Source organism: Podarcis cretensis (genome assembly GCF_951804945.1).
Source record: "Podarcis cretensis genome assembly, chromosome: 18".
Classification (NCBI taxonomy): Eukaryota; Metazoa; Chordata; class Lepidosauria; order Squamata; family Lacertidae; genus Podarcis; species Podarcis cretensis.
The window spans coordinates 4,358,785-4,377,661 of record NC_137188.1 but is presented as its reverse complement, the minus strand read 5'-3'; the positions used below and the strand labels follow the sequence as shown (position 1 = coordinate 4,377,661).

The 18,877-nt window shown below is 46.8% G+C and overlaps 1 protein-coding gene across 2 annotated transcripts in view; it reads left to right on the top strand.

Annotated features, from left to right (window-relative positions):
* KCNN1 (potassium calcium-activated channel subfamily N member 1) overlaps positions 1–18,877 on the top strand; it is an 81,649-nt gene that overhangs the window by 38,555 nt on the left and 24,217 nt on the right. For both annotated transcript variants that reach the window (XM_079960726.1, XM_079960727.1), the window contains exons 2-4: positions 6,702–7,151; positions 8,517–8,612; positions 13,371–13,789. In XM_079960726.1, the coding sequence (XP_079816852.1) occupies positions 6,783–7,151; positions 8,517–8,612; positions 13,371–13,789 (884 nt within the window). In that variant the 5' untranslated portion in view covers positions 6,702–6,782. The remainder of the gene's footprint in view (positions 1–6,701; positions 7,152–8,516; positions 8,613–13,370; positions 13,790–18,877) is intronic.

Genomic DNA, 18,877 nt, shown 5'->3' with positions numbered 1-18,877 from the left:
TGATGGCAACCATTGGGCTAGAGTTCTGTGAAGATTGCCAAAGGAGGGGGTCAGGCTGCGCCCTGACCAAAGGCCTGGTGGAACAGCTCTGTCTTGCAGGCCCTGCGGAAAGATGTCAAGTCCTGCAGAGCCTTAGTCTCTTGTGACAGAGCGTTCCACCAGATTGGGGCCACAGCCGAAAAAGCACTGGCTCTGGTTGAGGCCAGCCTGACCTCTCTGTGGCCTGGGACCTTCAAGATGTTTTTGTTTGAAGACCGTAGGTTCCTCTGTGGGACATACCAGGAGAGGCGGTCCCGTAGGTCCGAGGGTCCTAGGCCGTATAGGGCTTTGAAGGTTAAAACCAGCACCTTAAACCTGATCCTGTACTCCACTGGGAGCCAGTGCAGCTGGTATAGCACCGGGTGAATGTGATCTCGCAGTGAGGACCCCGTAAGGAGTCTCGCCGCGGCATTCTGCACCCGCTGGAGTTTCTGGGTCAGTCTCAAGGGCAGCCCCATGTAGAGCGAGGACATAGGACATAGGAAGAGACTGTTTTTTGACAGAATTACAAGCCTGGTAGATGAAGGGAACGCAGTGGATGTAGCCTACCTTGATTTCAGCAAGGCATTTGACAAGGTGCCCCATGATATTCTTGTAAAGAAGCTGGTAAAATGCGGTCTTGACTATGCTACCATTCAGTGGATTTGCAACTGGCTGTCTGACCGAACCCAAAGGGTGCTCATCAATGGTTCCTCTTCATCCTGGAGAAGAGTGACTAGTGGGGTGCCACAGGGTTCTGTCTTGGGCCCAGTCTTATTCAACATCTTTATCAACGACTTGGATGATGGACTCAAGGGCATCCTGATCAAATTTGCAGTTGACACCAAACTGGGAAGGGTGGCTAACACCCCAGACGACAGGATCACACTTCAAAACGACCTTGACAGATTAGAGAACTGGGCCAAAACAAACAAGATGAATTTTAACAGGGAGAAATGTAAAGTATTGCACTTGGGCAAAAAAAAATATGAGAGGAACAAATACAAGATGGGTGACACCTGGCTTGAGAGCAGTACATGTGAAAAGGATCTAGGAGTCTTGGTTGACCACAAACTTGACATGAGCCAACAGTGTGACGCGGCAGCTAAAAAAGCCAATGCAATTCTGGGCTGCATCCATAGGAGTATAGCATCTAGATCAAGGGAAGTAATAGTGCCACTGTATTCTGCTCTGGTCAGACCTCACCTGGAGTACTGTGTCCAGTTCTGGGCACCACAGTTCAAGAAGGACACTGACAAACTGGAACGTGTCCAGAGGAGGGCAACCAAAATGGTCAAAGGCCTGGAAACGATGCCTTATGAGGAACGGCTAAGGGAGCTGGGCATGTTTAGCCTGGAGAAGAGGAGGTTAAGGGGTGATATGATAGCCATGTTCAAATATATAAAAGGATGTCACATAGAGTAGGGAGAAAGGTTGTTTTCTGCTGCTCCAGAGAAGCGGACACTGAGCAATGGATCCAAACTACAAGAAAGAAGATTCCACCTAAACATTAGGAAGAACTTCCTGACAGTAAGAGCTGTTTGACAGTGGAATTTGCTGCCAAGGAGTGTGGTGGAGTCTCCTTCTTTGGAGGTCTTTAAGCAGAGGCTTGACAACCATATGTCAGGAGTGCTCTGATGGTGTTTCCTGCTTGGCAGGGGGTTGGACTCGATGGCCCTTGTGGTCTCTTCCAACTCTAGGATTCTATGATTCTATGTTGGATCAGGCCAGTGGCCCATCTGTTCATACAGTGACCAACCAGATGCTCAAACAGGAACCTTGCAAGTGTGGTAAGCAATGTCTCTACCGTTATCTTGCTCTATGAGGATCCTGCTCCATCTGGAACGTCGGTAGTGACTCTCCCTGCCTGCTCCCTGTCTCACCAGAGTGGTCCATGCTCTGGTTATCTCCCGCTTGGACTACTGCCATGCTCTCTACGTGGGGCTACCTTTGAAGGTGACTCAGAAACTGCAGCTAATCCAGAATGCGGCAGCTAGACTGGTGACTGGGAGCAGCCACCGGGACCATATAACACAGGCCCTGAAAGACCTACTTTGGCTCCCAGGAGGTTTCCGGGCACAATTCAAAGTGTTGGTGCTGACCTTTAAAGCCGTATAAACAGCCTCTGCCCTGTACAGTGGTACCTCAGGTTACATACGCTTCAGGTTACATACGCTTCAGGTTACAGACTCCGCTAACCCAGAAATAGTACCTCGGGTTAAGAACTTTGCTTTAGGATGAGACCAGAAATTGTGCTCTGGCAAAGCGGCGGCAGCAGGAGGCCCCATTAGCTAAAGTGGTATCTCAGGTTAAGAGCAGACCTCCGGAACGAATTAAGTATTTAACCCGAGGTACCACAGTATACCCGAATGAGCGTCTCCACCCGCATCTTCCAGCCTGGACACTGAGTTCCAGCTCTGAGGGTCTTCTAGTGGTTCCTTCACTCTGAGGAGTGAGGTTACAAGGAACCAGGCATAGGGCCTTCTCGGTGGTGGCACCCTTCCTGTGGAACGCCCTCCCACCAGATGTCAAGGAGATAACTATATAACCTTTAGAAGACATACAAAGGCAGCCCTGTATAGGGAAATTTTTAAAGGTTTTATTTTGTTTTTATATATGTTGGAAGCCACCATGAGTTCCAGTGTTACACAAGAGAGAGAGAGATGTATGTGATGTATGATTTTGTAACCCTCTATCATGTACCATCTAAACTCCACCATCCCCTCAATCATTTGGGTTGTCCTTTCCTGAACCCTTTCTGATGCTACCATCTCCTTTTGGAGGCGAGGCAACCAGAACGCTACACAGCAGCAACACTTTGCAAAGCAGGCAGGGGAGAAACATCTACAGCACCCTGATCTCCTTGGAGGAGAAGGGCATATTAAAAAAAGGAATAAGTAATAATGTTGTTCTTCCGTTCTGATCCTTCCACCTCTAGTCATAACTCCGGAATGAGCTGGTCGTTTCTCGCAAGGCCCCAGTCTCTTCTCCTGAGGCTACTAATTCCCGGTGTCATAGAACTGTAGAGTTGGAAGGGTAAGAATTGAATTCCCTGCAATGCAGGAATCTCAGCTCAAGCTATAATGCCACCCAACCTCTGCTTAAAAACCTTCAAGGAAGGGGAGTCCAAAACTTAACTTCCCAAGGGAGTCCTGTTCCACTGTTGAACAGCTCTTACTGTCAGAATGTTCTTCCCGGTGTTTAGTTGGAATCTGCATTGTTGCAACTTGAAGCCAATGGTTTGAATCGTACCCTCCAGAGCAGGAGGAAAACAAGCCGGCTCCATCTCTCAGATCACACACTTCTTCCTTCCCTCTCTTCCTTTCCTTGGGAGCCACTGAGTCACCTTGCCTTGCAATTAGCCTGCCTGTCCCAGGAACATCTCGGAGGGCGTCAGGACGGGAAAATATTGGTGCCAAAGCTTTTGAGCCCTGCAGGGTGTAATTAGCCACACCGGGAACGTTGCGCCGAGGCTGCAAGGAACCTCTTGGCAGGGGAACAAAGCCGGCATCTCAGGGGAGAGGAGGGCCGCTACAAAAGCAGGACTCGGCAGGTACAATTGCAGCCTGGCAGAGAGGGTGCAATGTCTGATTGGCACACGGGACCCTCCCAGAGCCGCTAAACGCTCACGACTGGGGGAAGGGGTTGGGTAAAGGCATCCGCGGATGGGTAAATTGGGTGCCTGTCCAAAGCGAGCACAAGAAGGTAGCACGCTGAGTCAGTCCATTGGTCTAGTGCCTTGACTGAACCAGCTACATCGCTCGCTCTGGATAGAGGAAAACATGCATGGAAGCCAGAATTTTTTTAGAGGACCGTCTTTGCTTCCTCTGTCATTACTCTAGAACTCGAGGGCATCCAATGAGGGTGAGCATTGAAAAATTGGGGGCAGATAAAGAGAAGACGATGCCTTATGAGGAAGGGCTAAGGGGGCTGGGCATGTTTAGCCTGGAGAAGAGGAGGTTAAGGGGTGATATGATAGCCATGTTCAAATATATAAAAGGATGTCACATAGAGGAAGGAGAAAGGTTGTTTTCTGCTGCTCCAGAGAAGCGGACACGGAGCAATGGTTCCAAACTACAAGAAAGAAGATTCCACCTAAACATTGGGAAGAACTTCTTGACAGTAAGAGCTGTTCGACAGTGGAATTTGCTGCCAAGGAGTGTGGTGGAGTCTCCTTCTTTGGAGGTCTTTAAGCAGAGGCTTGACAACCATATGTCAGGAGTGCTCTGATGGTGTTTCCTGCTTGGCAGGGGGTTGGACTCGATGGCCCTTGTGGTCTCTTCCAACTCTATGATTCTATGATTCTATGATTCTATGATTCTAAGACCTTCTTCATGGAGCACAAGAGTTGAGATGTGGAACTCCCTGCCACAGGAGCCAGTGGCCCCCACCTGCAGAACTGGCAAAATCAACAACAAAATTAAGAGAATCTAATGATGAGTGTCAGTCAGCCAGTTTTATTGTACATAGCCAAAGGCTGCTGCAATGTACACAGAATCATTCAACAATTAAAAGAAAATACACTCGATTAATACAAAAAACTTAAAAGGTTTATATTATCAAGACATTACCTACTCTAAACAGAGCTATAAAAGTACCTTAATATACAAGTTAAGACATCAAACAATAAAATTTACAAGGTAAAATTATCACATGGCCACGGATATATTAAAAAATAATGTTAATTGATACAGTGTGCAATTATATTCGGAGTTTGATGATAAAGATAGAATATAGCTTGATGTGGATAGGGTCAAATAAATTCATCTCCTTTACAGTCAGTGACTACCTTGGCTATATAATTTGCTCTAATTTTCCTAGCAGCAGTTGCAAAGAGTGCTACACGCCAGGTCACATACTTATCTGTGTCTGCAAGGAGATATAAACTCAGAGGGGTTCTGGCCAGGGGACCTTATGATGAGTGTTTTATGGAAGAATTGGTGCCTGTTTTTTGGACTACTTAAAGAAATTTTGTAGTATGATGAACTCGCAAGCAGGATTTAAGCTACGAGCAGCCGAAGCGATTAGAGTATAATATTGTGGGTCTGATTTGATAGACAGAAGCAACAGAAGGAGAGAAACGGCAACTCTGTGGAAAACAGGAAGGTGACAAAAATAAGAGAAGAGGCAAAACTGTGTTTTGACTGTCTGTGTTAAAAATGTTGAAACTTAATAAAATGGAATTGGGGGGAAAGGACGCAGTGACAGCCGCCAACTTAGATGGCTTGGATTGGACAAATTCATGATGGAGCAATGGCTATGGTCTGCAATCAGGCACAGGCTCCAATTGCTTGGGGAAAACTCTTCTATACAGGAGAAACTCGAAAAATTAGAATATTGTGGGAAAGTTCCTTTATTTCACTAATTCAACTTCAAAGGTGAAACTAATATATGAGATAGACTCGTGACATGCAAAGCGAGATATGTCAAGCCTTGATTTGTTACCATTGCGATGATCATGGCGTGCAGCTGATGAAAACCCCAAACTAACAATCTCAGAAAATTAGAACATTCAAGGAAATCAGCAAAACAAGGATTGCAAATAGAGCAAGATTGGACCTCTGAGAAGTAGAAGCACGTCTTGCTTTGCATGTCATGAGTCGATCTCATATGTTAGTTTCACCTTTTAAGTTGAATTACTGAAATCAATGAACTCACAACAGTGAGTGGCCAGAGAGAAAAGCCTGGGGGGAGCAGGTGTCAGAAGCTGGAGAGGTAACAGGGCTTAGTGAACAGGAAGAGTTTGTGGCAGAGAGCAGTTCAGAATCCGAGGCAGAACCTGAAGCAGGAGAGGAGGGAGGCCAAGAGGCAGAGATGGATCTGGCTGGGGAAGAGTCATGGATTTCTCCTGCTGCAACCAGCTCATAGCTGTCAACCGTCCCTTATTTGGCGGGAAAGTCCCTTATCCCAGCACTGTGTCCCGCTGCTGTCCCTTATTGTTGATGTCCCTTAAATTTCCCGGGTTTCAAAGGAAGCAGCTCCTCTCCCTCCCTGCCTGCCGACCAGGGAGGAGGGAGGCTCCAGCTGTGTTGCTTGGCTGCATTGCTCACCCAATAAGAACGACTGGGGGGTGGAGCTTGCATGCCTTGTGCCGATCAAATCGGCCTTGTTGCCTGGGGGCTCGACTTTGCTCAGCGCTTCCCAGCGGAGAGGTGACGGTGGTTTTCCTTGCTGCATCCCCTTTGCCGGGTTGCTGCGCTGTGGGAACCACCGCTTGAGGCTTTGTTTGGCTGCTGGCTGGGCTTTCTGCCTTTGGCTCAGAGGGCCTCAGAAGTTGAACATACCTGTGCTTGGAAAATCCCTTATTTTGGCTGCTGATTCCTTATTTTTAAGGCTGCTGGTCCCTTATTTTCAAATCTGTAAGTTGACAGCTATGAACCAGCTCCCCTCACCCATTGTCTCCCAGAACCAGGAGAGGCATGAAAAGAGCAGAGGAGAGGTTGGCTACATGCAGGCATAGTCCACGATTGCTTGGGGAAAAGCCCTGGAGAAGAGAAGGCTTAGGCAGCTGTGGGGAGACAGGGACCTTCACTCTCAGCAACTTCTTCATGGGGCTAAGACCTACCAGAGACGGGCTGCTGTGCTCATTAGGCCTGACACCCCTGTGCAGATCATTTTTTTGCCAGTAAAGAATCGACTCTGACTTGCACGGTGTGATTCACTGCTGGCACCTCCTTCCCCAGGTGAATGCTGATTCCCAAATTCTGAGCCATGCTGGGTCCAGGAGCACGGTCAGCGAGCCCAGCCCTTTCGCCGAGATAGCCATGAACAGCTGCAAATACAACGGCGGCGTCATTCGGCCCCTCAGCAGCCTGAGTTCCTCCCGCCACAACCTCCACGACCTAGACGCCGAGACCCAGCCGCTGCAGACCTTCCACGACTCCGGCCTGGAGGTGGTGGTCTCCAAGTCTGAGCGCAGCAAGGGGTCGGACCCCTGCTTGGACGACGACCCCGAGGCCGAGGAGAGGCCACGCAGCCACAAGAAGAACCAGAACATCGGCTACCGGCTGGGCCACCGGAGGGCGCTGTTTGAGAAGAGGAAGCGGCTGAGTGACTACGCCCTGATCTTTGGGATGTTTGGGATCGTGGTCATGGTGACGGAGACGGAGCTGTCGTGGGGGGTCTACACCAAGGTAAGGGGCCCCAGATTCCTATTATTGTTAATTATTATTGTTACAGCTTACAACCTGGCCATAACGCTAACGTCCCAGGGCAGGCTGCAACAATAAAGCAATTCAAAATGACTTACAGAAACAAGGTAGATCCTTTTTTTAAAAAAACTTTTTTTAATTCAAAGTTAAAACAGCACATATTATCCAGAAACATATCATCCTTATTCCCCCCCCCCATTTTTCCTCCCCCCTCCCACACAAAACCCACCTACCCCCACCCCACCCTCCAGCTTCCCTCAGTTCCAGTCTTTGATTTCTCTAAGAATGCTGTTTTCTGCATGTTACACAGTTGTATAGATCCTCAAACTATTTAGCTGATTATTATCAATAAAAAGTTTCTGAATGTTTATTCAAAACCAGCCAAGGAGTCCAGTTTGCTTTGTTGCGTCTTCAAATACTTTGTAAAGGGTTCCCATTCATCTTTAAAGTCACAGTTATCCTTGTCCCATAGCTTATATGTCAGTTTTGCCAGTTCTGCATAGTCCATCAATTTTTCCTGCCATGATTCTTCAGTTGGGGTTTCTTCAATCTTCCAACCTTGTGCTATTAGAACTCTCGCAGCCGTTGTTGCATACATGAAGATCTTTTTCAGCTTTTTTGGCAGATCTTTCCCTACAATCCCTAACAAAAATGCTTCAGGTTTTTAAACAAATGTTAAATGGAACATTTTCATCAATTCGTTGTATATCATTTCCCAATTTTTTTAAATTACATTACAATCCCACCACATATGATCCTAATGATATGCATACCAGTTGTTAAAGGATAAAGAGATGCATCTTGGGTTCTGGGCACCCCACTTTAATGTAGATATCGACAAGCTGGAATTCTAGTCCAGGGTAGTCCAATTTTTCATACCGAGTGGTCTGCGGGGGAACTTCCGACACAGAACCCGTGGTCCATGCCACTGAATTAAAATTTCACATCGTGAATTAAAGTGTTTGCAGTATATTTAATATGATTTAATATACACAATTAAAAGATTTAATTAAATTTTCATGAGGGGGGTGCTCATCCAGTTTGCAGACAACACCAATCCGGGAGGGGTAGCTAATGCCGCAGAAGGCAGAATCAGAATTCAAAATGACTCATCTGGCCTAGGAAGGAAGCCCTAAAATTAGCACAACTCTCTTCCCAGCAACTGGTATTATTCCAATGCAGGGGGTGGAACATAGCAGCTGTTGATAGCCCTCTCCCTTGTAGATTCCCACCCCCCTCCCAAATCCTCTTCTAAAGCCATCAAGTTGGTGGCTATCCCCACATCCTGTCTCAGTGAGTTCCTCAGTTTAACAGTGCACCATGTCTCATCTCCCTTCGCCCCTCTAGGAGTCTTCATATTCATTCGCCCTCAAATGCCTCATCAGCCTGTCCACGATGATCCTGCTGGGGCTCATCATCATGTACCACGCGAGAGAGATCCAGGTGAGAATCCAACCGTTGAGCAGGTTTTGTACGAAAGCCAAAAATATCTTATTATTGTTAATGCGGGGCTGCCCTTGAAGCTGACCCAGAAACTCCAGCGGGTGCAGAAGGCCGTAGCAAGGCTCCTTACGGGGTCCTCGCCGCGGGATCACATTCACCCGGTGCTATACCAGCTGCACTGGCTCCCGGTGGAGTACAGGATCAGGTTTAAGGTGCTGGTTTTGACCTTTAAAGCCCTATGCGGCCTAGGACCCACGTACCTACGGGACCACAAATGACAACGTTTTGGAGGTCCCAGGTCGCAAAGTGGTTCGATTGGTCTCAACTAGAGCCAGGGCCTTTTCAGTACTGGCCCCGACTTGGTGGAATGCTCTGTCACAAGAGACCAGGGCCCTGCGGGACTTGACATCTTTCTGCAGGGCCTGCAAGACAGAGCTGTTCCGCCTGGCCTTTGGTTTGGACTCCGTCTGACCCTTATGTTCCCCTCCCCTTATGGTCTTGATTTATCAGCTACTTTTAAAATGAGGCTGCATTTTAAATTGCATTTTAACCTGTATTTTATAATTTTTTTCTTTTTCTTTCCCCTATTATGCTTTTACTCTGATTTTATTGGTGTTAGCTGCCCTGAGCCCATCTCTGGCCGGGGAGGGCAGGGTATAAATAAAATTTATTATTATTATTATTATTATTATTATTATTATTATCATCATCATCTGCCCTCCTCCCTGTGGTCCAAGAGCAATTGAAACACGATGTTAAAAATGGTTTTAAACAACTTGCAATCCCAGGAATAAGGTGGGTCCTAAAAACATAGAATCACAAACTGTAGAGTTGGCTACAAGGGTCATCTAGTGCAAGCCCGTGAAATGCAGGAATCTTTTGCCCAACATGGGGCTCGAACCCACAACCCTGAGATCAGGAGTCCCACGCTCTGCTGATTGAGCCTCAAATGTCCAAAGCCAGGGTTAAAGAGGCGTGTCTTCAGGATTCTCTGGAAGCTGTGCAATGTAGATACCAGACATACCGGGGGGGGGGGGAGCCCCACACCTTGGGGCCACCACAAAGAAGGCCCTCTCCTGGGCTGCAACCCCTCAAGCCTCTGAGGGTGGAGGAACTTCCAAAAGGGCCCCCTCTGCTGATCTGTCAGGAAGGGGCCTGAGACATTTAGGGTTGTTGTTTTTTTATACATTTTTATTGGTTTTTTAACATATCATTTCCAACAATCATTTAACATAAATTCTTATCTTATACAATATTTTAGACTTCTGTTAACAACCTCTGAATATTTTCCGTTCTTTATCACTCATTCTTCATTTCTTAATTTCTCTATTACTTTTAATTATCATTAACTAATCATTCTTTTCATAGTCTTCCTTGCAATATTTCATCTAATATAATTCTCCTTACAGAACTTCTTGCAGTCCCTACTAGTGTAGATACATTTAGGGTTTTGTATATACGCCTTGTGTGGGACGCAGGTGGCGCTGTGGGTTAAAGCCTCAGCGCCTAGGACTTGCCGATCGAAAGGTCGGCAGTTCGAATCCCTGCGGCGGGGTGCGCTCCCGCTGCTCGGTCCCAGCGCCTGCCAACCTAGCAGTTCGAAAGCACCTCCGGGTGCAAGTAGATAAATAGGGACCGCTTACCAGCGGGAAGGTAAACGGCGTTTCCGTGTGCGGCTCTGGCTTGCCAGAGCAGCGATGTCACGCTGGCCACGTGACCCGGAAGTGTCTCCGGACAGCGCTGGCCCCTGGCCTCTTAAGTGAGATGGGCGCACAACCCCAGAGTCTGTCAAGACTGGCCCGTACGGGCAGGGATACCTTTACCTTTACCTTTTATATACGCCTTGCTTGGGAGAATCATGGAGTTGCCGTGAAACTTCGCTGGAGTTGATGCCTGATGGCCTCAGCCAGTTGTAGACCTACTGACATGACTGGGCTGGAGTTAGACATTTCAACATGTCTACCATGAGTATGGTTAGCATTGAATATGTATCACCCAGGGTTCTTAAATTGCAGAGTTGAAAGGGACCACAGCGTCCAACCCTCTGCCACGCAGGAATATTTTGCCCAACGTCATGGAGACAGCAACACAGCAAACATCATGGCTACTTGTCATTGGTAGTCTTCTCCTCTGTGAATTTGTCTAATCCTCTTTTAAAACAATCTAGGTTGGCAGCCATTACTGCCTGCAGTTCCACAGTTTAACTACGCCCTGTGTCTGTGTGAAGAAGCATTTTCTTTCGCCTGCCCTGAACTGCCCAGCATTCAGCTCCTCCTTGGATAACGCCGTAGAACTCTAGTAACATGATGGAGGAAAGCTGTCTGCGACAGTCATTTGCAGCAGCAACAACAATCTTCCTTCATCGCAGGGGGTTGAGCTAGATGACCCTCTGGGGACCCTTCCAGCTCTATAGTTCTATGAAACAATATACTAAGCAAAATGGCAACAGGAACATGCCTGTATTAGGAGAAAGGTGGCTGTGGTTTTCAAGGATGCTAAAACGGAACAAGCAAAATGGTATATACCCTCCCAAATTTCTCTGATGAAAATAGGGACATCCTAAGGAAAACTAAGGGACGTGGGTGGCACTGTGGGTTAAACCACAGAGCCTAGGACTTGCCGATCAGAAGGACGGCGGTTCAAATCCCTGCGACGGGGTGAGCTCCCGTTGCTCAGTCCCTGCTTCTGCCCACCTAACAGTTCGAAAGCACGTCAAAGTGCAAGTAGATAAATAGGTACCGCTCCGGCGGGAAGGTAAACGGCGTTTCTGTGCGCTGCTCTGGTTCGCCAGAAGTGGCTTAGTCCTGCTGGCCACATGACCCGGAAGCTGTACGCCGGCTCCCTCGGCCAGTAAAGCGAGATGAGCGCTGCAACCCCAGAGTCGTCCACGACTGGACCTAATGGTCAGGGGTCCCTTTACCTTTAAGGAAAACTGGAACATTCCAGGATCAAATCCGAAACCGGGATGGCTTCTGAAAATCTGGGACTGTCCTTGGAAAATAGGGACACTGGGAGGGTCTGGAATGGGAGGAACCAAGAAGGTATAACATAGATGGAATGTCTTGTCCATTGGTGGGAGCAATTCGGGAGGGTTTTGCTTTGGGTGCTGCTGCTGTTTCCGCTGAACGAGGAACAGATGGGGCAGATCTGACTTTGGGGCTGCTGCAGCCCGGAGCCATTATTCAGTTGAGCAGCCCCAGCTGGCGCCAGTGCCATCTCCGAATGGCGAGGCGCCCGCTTGTGACACCTCACAGGCATCTAGCACCCGCCACTAAACAGCAGGGAGAGTTTTCCCATTAAAATGTTTTTATGGGCTGCGTCAGAGGACTGAGGAACTGACCCTCAGCCCTGCAGAGGTGAGGCAGAAGAGGAGGACATTTTCAAGGGGATGCAGGTGGGCCCTGGAACAAACAGATCCTGAGTCAAAGGCTGAGAGGGTCTTTGACCTTGCTCTGCCCTTCACTGATAGATGGAGAGAGCACAACTCTGCACTCGACGAAACTCAACGTTCTGAGGTGCCAGGCAGACATGGAAAACCATACACACTAAACAACATTATTCCATCTCAGTTTCTGTTTGCGTTCTTAAACTCCCTTGAGTTTCATGCTTCTGCGTGTCCAAAATTTGCACGACCAGACCTGTTTAAGGGTTTTTTAAGTGAGCTGATCATCCACCCCTTCCCAGTCCCGCCCTGATTTACGGCTCCATCCTTTCCACACCTGCTCAGGTGTACATCCCTCGGAATTCAATGGGTCTCACTCCCAGGTGAGTGGAGGATGGATTGCGCCCTTAAGAAATGAATCAATGGGATTGTGATGAATGCGAGCGTCTCAACCGCATAGAAGGAAGAGCATGGTGTCTTGCAGTTATTAATATTTGGGGGGGGGGGGAGTAGCAGGAAAAGGTTGGGAGATATCCATGCCCCTCAATCCGAACCACAAAATTGTAAGTGTCACTCTTGGGGGGGGGTATCTATTTAACATCTATCAATCATCTGTTGTTGTTGGTGGTGGTGGTCTTGTTCTTGTTCTTGCCCTTCTTCTTCTTCTTCTTCTTCTTCTTCTTCTTCTTCTTCTTCTTCTTCTTCATTCAACCTATATTCGCATAATTTAGACAATTTAGATGCAGGTGACGCTGTGGTCCAAACCACTGAGCCTCTTGGCCTTGCTGATCAGAAAGTCGGCAGTTCAAATCCCCGTGACAGGGTGAGCTCCCGTTGCTCTGTCCCTGCTCCTGCCAACCTAGCTGTTCAAAAGCACACCAGTGCAAGTAGATAAATAGGTACCACTGTGGTGGGAAGATAAACGGCGTTTCCGTGCAGCTGGTTTCTGTCATGGTGTCCCATTGCACCAGAAGCAGTTTAGTCATGTTGGCCTCATGACCCGGAAAGTTGTCTGTGGACAAACGCCGGCTCCCTCAGCCTGAAAGCGAGATGAGCACTGCAACCCCATAATCGCCTTTGACTGGACTTAACCGTCCAGGGGTCCTTTACCCTTTTTCTTTGTTAGACAATAGAATCATAAGAGGGGGAAGCAATCATCCACAAAACTTTGCTAATCAATACCTATTAAACACATAACTTTTATAAAAGACTCAAGAACCACCATTAAATAAGATCAAGAATTGGCTACTTACCATGTGCATTTCTTTGGTTGCAAAGGGCCCTTGCCAAGTAAGTGCCCACCATAAATGACCATGACGGGGTGTGGTTTCTGTACCCACAAACCTGGCCTGAACGCTATCCCTCCCTTTTCACAGCTGTTCATGGTGGACAACGGTGCGGACGACTGGCGCATCGCCATGACCTACGAGCGCATCTTCTTCATCACCTTGGAGCTCCTGGTCTGCGCCATCCATCCCATCCCGGGCCAGTACTTCTTCACATGGACGACCCGCCTGGCGTTCACGTATGCCACCTCGGAGGCCAACACCGACGTGGACATCATCCTCTCCATCCCGATGTTCCTACGCCTCTACTTGATCGGGCGGGTCATGCTCCTCCACAGCAAACTCTTCACCGACGCCTCTTCGCGGAGCATCGGGGCCCTCAACAAGATCAACTTCAACACCCGCTTCGTCATGAAGACCCTCATGACCATCTGCCCCGGGACGGTCCTCCTGGTCTTCAGCATCTCCTCCTGGATTATCGCTGCCTGGACGGTCCGTGTGTGCGAGAGGTAAGTCCCGGTTCTTCTACTCCTGCCGAGGACGGCATAGCAGGGGAAAGGATGGCATTCGCCGAGGGGGTCTTTGGTCCCCCCCTGCCGCAGCCGAGGGGAAAACCAGGTTCCTGCACCCGTTGAGCTCGTTGGGTTTGCTTGGTGCTGAGTTCGAATCTCTGCGCTTTCTCCAGGATGGAGATATCCCATCATTTCCGCCCCTTCCTTTCACTTTTTTACTGATTTGTTAACCCAAAAATCCCAAGTGCAAGCATAGTAAAGAAGAAAAAAGGCCGTGTGGAATAACGAAGACTAAAAAATGCAAACCACAAAGCATCACAGCCTGGAAGTACAAAGATGCAGCGTAGCTGCAAAGGGATAACAAGGCATTAATTCACTCAAAGACCTGCATTATCACAAGCAAAATATAATAATAATACCACTATCATTAGTAGTAGTAGACGCAGTGTGTGTATAATATTAAATGTCCACAAATTTCACATAAAGTTCCAGTGCAAATTATTTTTTTATTTTGTTTTATCAACATTGCATTTCATTTTCTGTAGGGGGTTTTCATTCTATCTCATTACTACATCTTTTATATCCTAACCATAATACAATAATGTCTAATTATTTCTGTTGCTCATAGTTCAAATCCTGCTCACAAATTCATTGAATTATAATATTTCTTTGAATAGCCTGGAAAATGTGTCTATAATCCCACAAAGCAGTCGTCATTAAGTTCTCTTAACTGTTGACTTTTCTGATTCATCACAAACCATCACTTTTCTTATCCATTTTTCTTCTGTGGGAACTTCTTCATCTTTCCATTTCTGTGCATAAAGAATCCTAGCTGCTGTAGTTATGTACATAAACAACTCAACCATCTTTTTTTTTTGGGGGGGGGGGAATTCTGTCCATATAATCTCTAGAAAAAAAGCTTCAGGGTTGTTGTTTTGGTATAATCAAACATTTTTTTATTATCTCCTCGTTTATCAATTTATTGCCACCCTTCTCCCTAAAGTCCCAGAGCAGGTTATAACAATTAACACACAACAGTAATATTAAAATGCAATATTAAAAACAGTTTAAAGCAATACAACTACAGGAAAGGCCCCCCCCAACCCCCCACAAAGTTTGTCCCATAGGTTAAAATTTGTGATGCTGTTCAAAAATAGCAGGCAACGCTGTCGAATGGAAGCCGAGGTGAATTTGGCACATTTCAATATATTCAGCCTGTTTTCAAATGCACACAGTAGCAGCGGGTCAGAGGAGGAATTTTGGTGCTGTTAGGCTTTTAATGCAAGCCTATATCTAATTCATCCTTTTGGAAACAGTAAGCAAACTGTTACTTCAACCATACTTCAAAATTTGCACTTATCGCAGTTTTGCAGTGAATCTCGTCTGCCAAGTAATGAATTCAAAGGGGGGGAAAGGGAAAAAGTTAGTGAAAACAATAAATAAAATTCATTAATATTGTAGGAAAGTCTTCTCAAAAACGTTTCTGGATCAGGCAAAAATTGCATTTAAGAAAATGTGTATAAGGAGAAATTTGCACTAGAGTACTGGCAAGTTGGTATGAGGGCATTAAAACAAGATAAAAATAAAACTATTATTACTAGTAGTATATTAGTAGTATTTATTTATTTCCTGCCCTTCACCGGCAGGTTCCATGGCAGATTCCAGCCATTTAAAATTCAGAATTATTATTATTATTATTATTATTATTATTATTATTATTATTATTATTATCATCATCATCATCATTATTATTATATTTATATGCCACCCATAATTATTATAAATAATAATAAATTATAAATTATTATAAATAATAATAATAAATTATAAATAATGAATTACTATAAATAATAAATAATAATAATTTTATTTATATGCCACCCAGCCACTCTGAGCAGCTCCAACAAAATATTGGAAACAAAATAAAAGCCCAAACCTTAAAATCTTCCCTGTGCAGGGCTGTCTTCAGGTGTCTTCCAAAAGTCATATATTGTTTATCTGTTTGACATCTGATTAAAAACAGTTAAATCTGATTATGGTCACAGGAATAAGGTCCTGAAAGCACACATCTTAGGCGTCAAATGCCTGGAGAACTGAGCTTAAGACTTGGGAGAAATCAAGGGAAACAGAAACAAATTCACCCCTCCCTCTTTGCACCAGATCTGGGCTTTCCCCTCGGCTGTGTCGGACCCAGGAGGGTGCCCCACACTTTCCGGCAGCCCCCCCCCCCCACCGCGTTCGTCTCTGTGCCATTCGTGTGTGTCGTTTGCTTTCTGGACCTTTTGCCCTGTTTTTCCTCTGGCCTGGAAAACTGCTCAATAACGTGCTGTTGTTGTTGTTGTTGTTTTTCCTCCTCTCGAAACTGCTGTGCTTCTCGTAGGGACAAACTGTGAGTTCCGATTGGCTAGCAGCCGGGTAGACGCAACCCTTGCACGGAGGCCAAGACTTGCTCAGAATTTAAGATTAGCTGCAGCTTGTGGGATTGGCAGTTTGGGGTGTCGTCTGGGGGGGGGTCTGGGGTAGAGGAAACCCTGGGTGCTGGTGGTGGTTGTGAACTTTGAACAGAATCCCAAAGCTAATCTAGCTTTCGGAAGGAAGCTTTGTCCATCTATCCATTCATCCATATGTCTGTCTATCCTTCCTTCCTTCCTTCCTTCCTTCCTTCCTTCCTTCCTTCCTTCCTATTTTCACATCACCACCTCAACCTTCCTGTCCAGAGAAATTACTCCTCCAAAAAGCTTTATATCTTCCAAAATTCTCCCCATTCAACCCCTCCCATCTTAAGATGTTTGCATTCCTAAATGATTGGTCCTTCTTTCTCAAGAGAAAACAACACATGCATGCAAGATCTTGCCCTTGTCATTCTTCGCGTCTAAATTTTGCACGGCACACACATGCAATTTACTTAAATTGTTTCGTCCCCATCTTCCTCGTTTTGTGATGTGTGCAAGTGTGCATTGAAGGAACTGTCTCAGACCCTCTCCCTTCAAAACTGCATCATGATGAAACCTTCCAGAACACCAGATAATAATAGATGTCCATTAGCTTAGAAAACCTTACTGCAAGGGCAGTGAACCTTAGGCCTGGGGATAAATGCCTCTCTGTCTGACCCTCAGGACAATCTCTAGGCCACATCCTCCTCTCCTCGGACCACTCCAATCGCTCACCACTGCTTTGCTCCCTCCCTTGGGTGTTCTTGCCTGGCTGGCTGTAGGGATGGGTATAGAAACTAAGAGAGGATATATTTCTTAGGTATTATCCATCTGGAAGAACGAGATGCACAAATACAGGATGGGGGATTCCTGGCTGTACCTGTGAAAAGGATCTGGGGTCTTAGTGGGACACAAGCTGAATATGAGTGAACAGTGTGATACAGCAGCAAAAAAAGTGAATGCTATTCTAGGTTGTATAACGAGAAGTCAAGTGTCCACATCAAGGGAAGAAACAGTACTGCTCTATTCTGCCTTGGTCAGACCACACCTGTGTGGGAATGTTCAGGGAAGCAGGAGAGGATATATTGTCTGATTATAGCCTTTCCAACTTGTGTTAACAAGTTCACAATTTAGCGGAGTAACATTCCCCTTTTTAAATTTACAGCAGATGCGTTTGCTCAGGCTCGCTAAAGCCTCTATAATAACTGTTCTGGTATTTCCCCTTTATTCCCTCATAAAAGATAAGACACAACACAGTCTTCTATAAAAGTATAAAAAGAGTTTACTCACATTCTGTTCACAATCGGATCCCAGAAGGCAGACTTACCTTAGAAAAGTAACATACACCTGGAAACTATCTCCTAAGGAGACAGTCCCTTTGTCCTCCCTTGGCTGGAGGCCAAGAGAGCATCTTTGGCTAAGCAGATGTTGCTTCTTCGATGCATGTAGTCAAAGAGAGAGAGATGGCTGCCCCGCCCTGTGCTTTTGTCGTTACCTGCACAGGTGAGGCCACGCCCACCTCTAGTTACATGCAGAGGAAGTCTGTCCCAGCCCAGAAGGAAACAGGAAGTTCACCTGCTGGCTGGACAAACATTCCTCCCCATGTGCAAACATGTTCACTCTAGCAATGTTGTACTTGACTGCTCTTGTGTTTCACATCCCACAACCTGGAATCCTGTGTGCAATTCTGGGTGCCACAATTTAAGAAGGATGTTGGCAAACTGGTAGGTGTGCAACCAAGATGATCAAGGGTCTGGAGACCAAGCCTTATGAGGAACGGTTGAGGGAATTATAGCCAATGCAGCCCAATAAAGAGAAGACTGAGAGGAGATATGATGGCCACCTTCAAATATATTCAGGGCTGTCACATGGAAGAGGGAACAAGCTTGTTTTCCCCTGCTCTGAAGGGCAGGACTGAAACAACGGATTTGTGTTACAAGAAAAGACATTCCAACTAAACATCAGGGAGAACCTTCTGAATGCAAGAGCTGTACAACAGTGGAACGATTCCCCTTGGGAGGTGGTTGACTTTGAAGGTTTATAGGCAGAGGTGGGATGGCCATCTATGATGGATGCTTTTGCTGAGATTCCAGCATCCTTTCCAACTCTACGAGTCTATGAAAAGAGGATTAGACTAAAACCACAGAGCAGGAGATGGCTATAGCTGAACCCTTGCCATGTTGGCAATGTTCTGTGTCCAGTGTCTGAGCTCCTGAATACCAGATTCTGGAAACTGCCGCAGGGGAAGAGTAGCCACCTCCCTCAATTTCAATGGGCCTACTCTGAGCATGGCAAACATGGGCTAAAACCCAGTTCCCCCTTCCTGCCTACCTCCTCCAAACCCGCCCCACATCCGACAAAGTGGCCTTTCATCCACAAAAGCTCTGTGCCCCCATAAATCCTCAGCCTTTAAGCTGTCCCGAGGCCGCGGCGTCATTTCCTGGAAATTTATCACGGCTGCCAGGCAGGCCTTCAACCTTGAGAGGGGAGCGAGGACGGGGGTGGGCCCTGTCTCCTGCTCCCTCGTTCTCTTCTGGGCGCAGCAGGATGGGTGGCTGGTGGTTGAGGAAGAACCCCCTTAGATGCCAAGATGGAGAAGCACCCCGGAAGCCCTTTTGTGAGCACCAAGAACTCTGCCAGCGCACCTTGGATT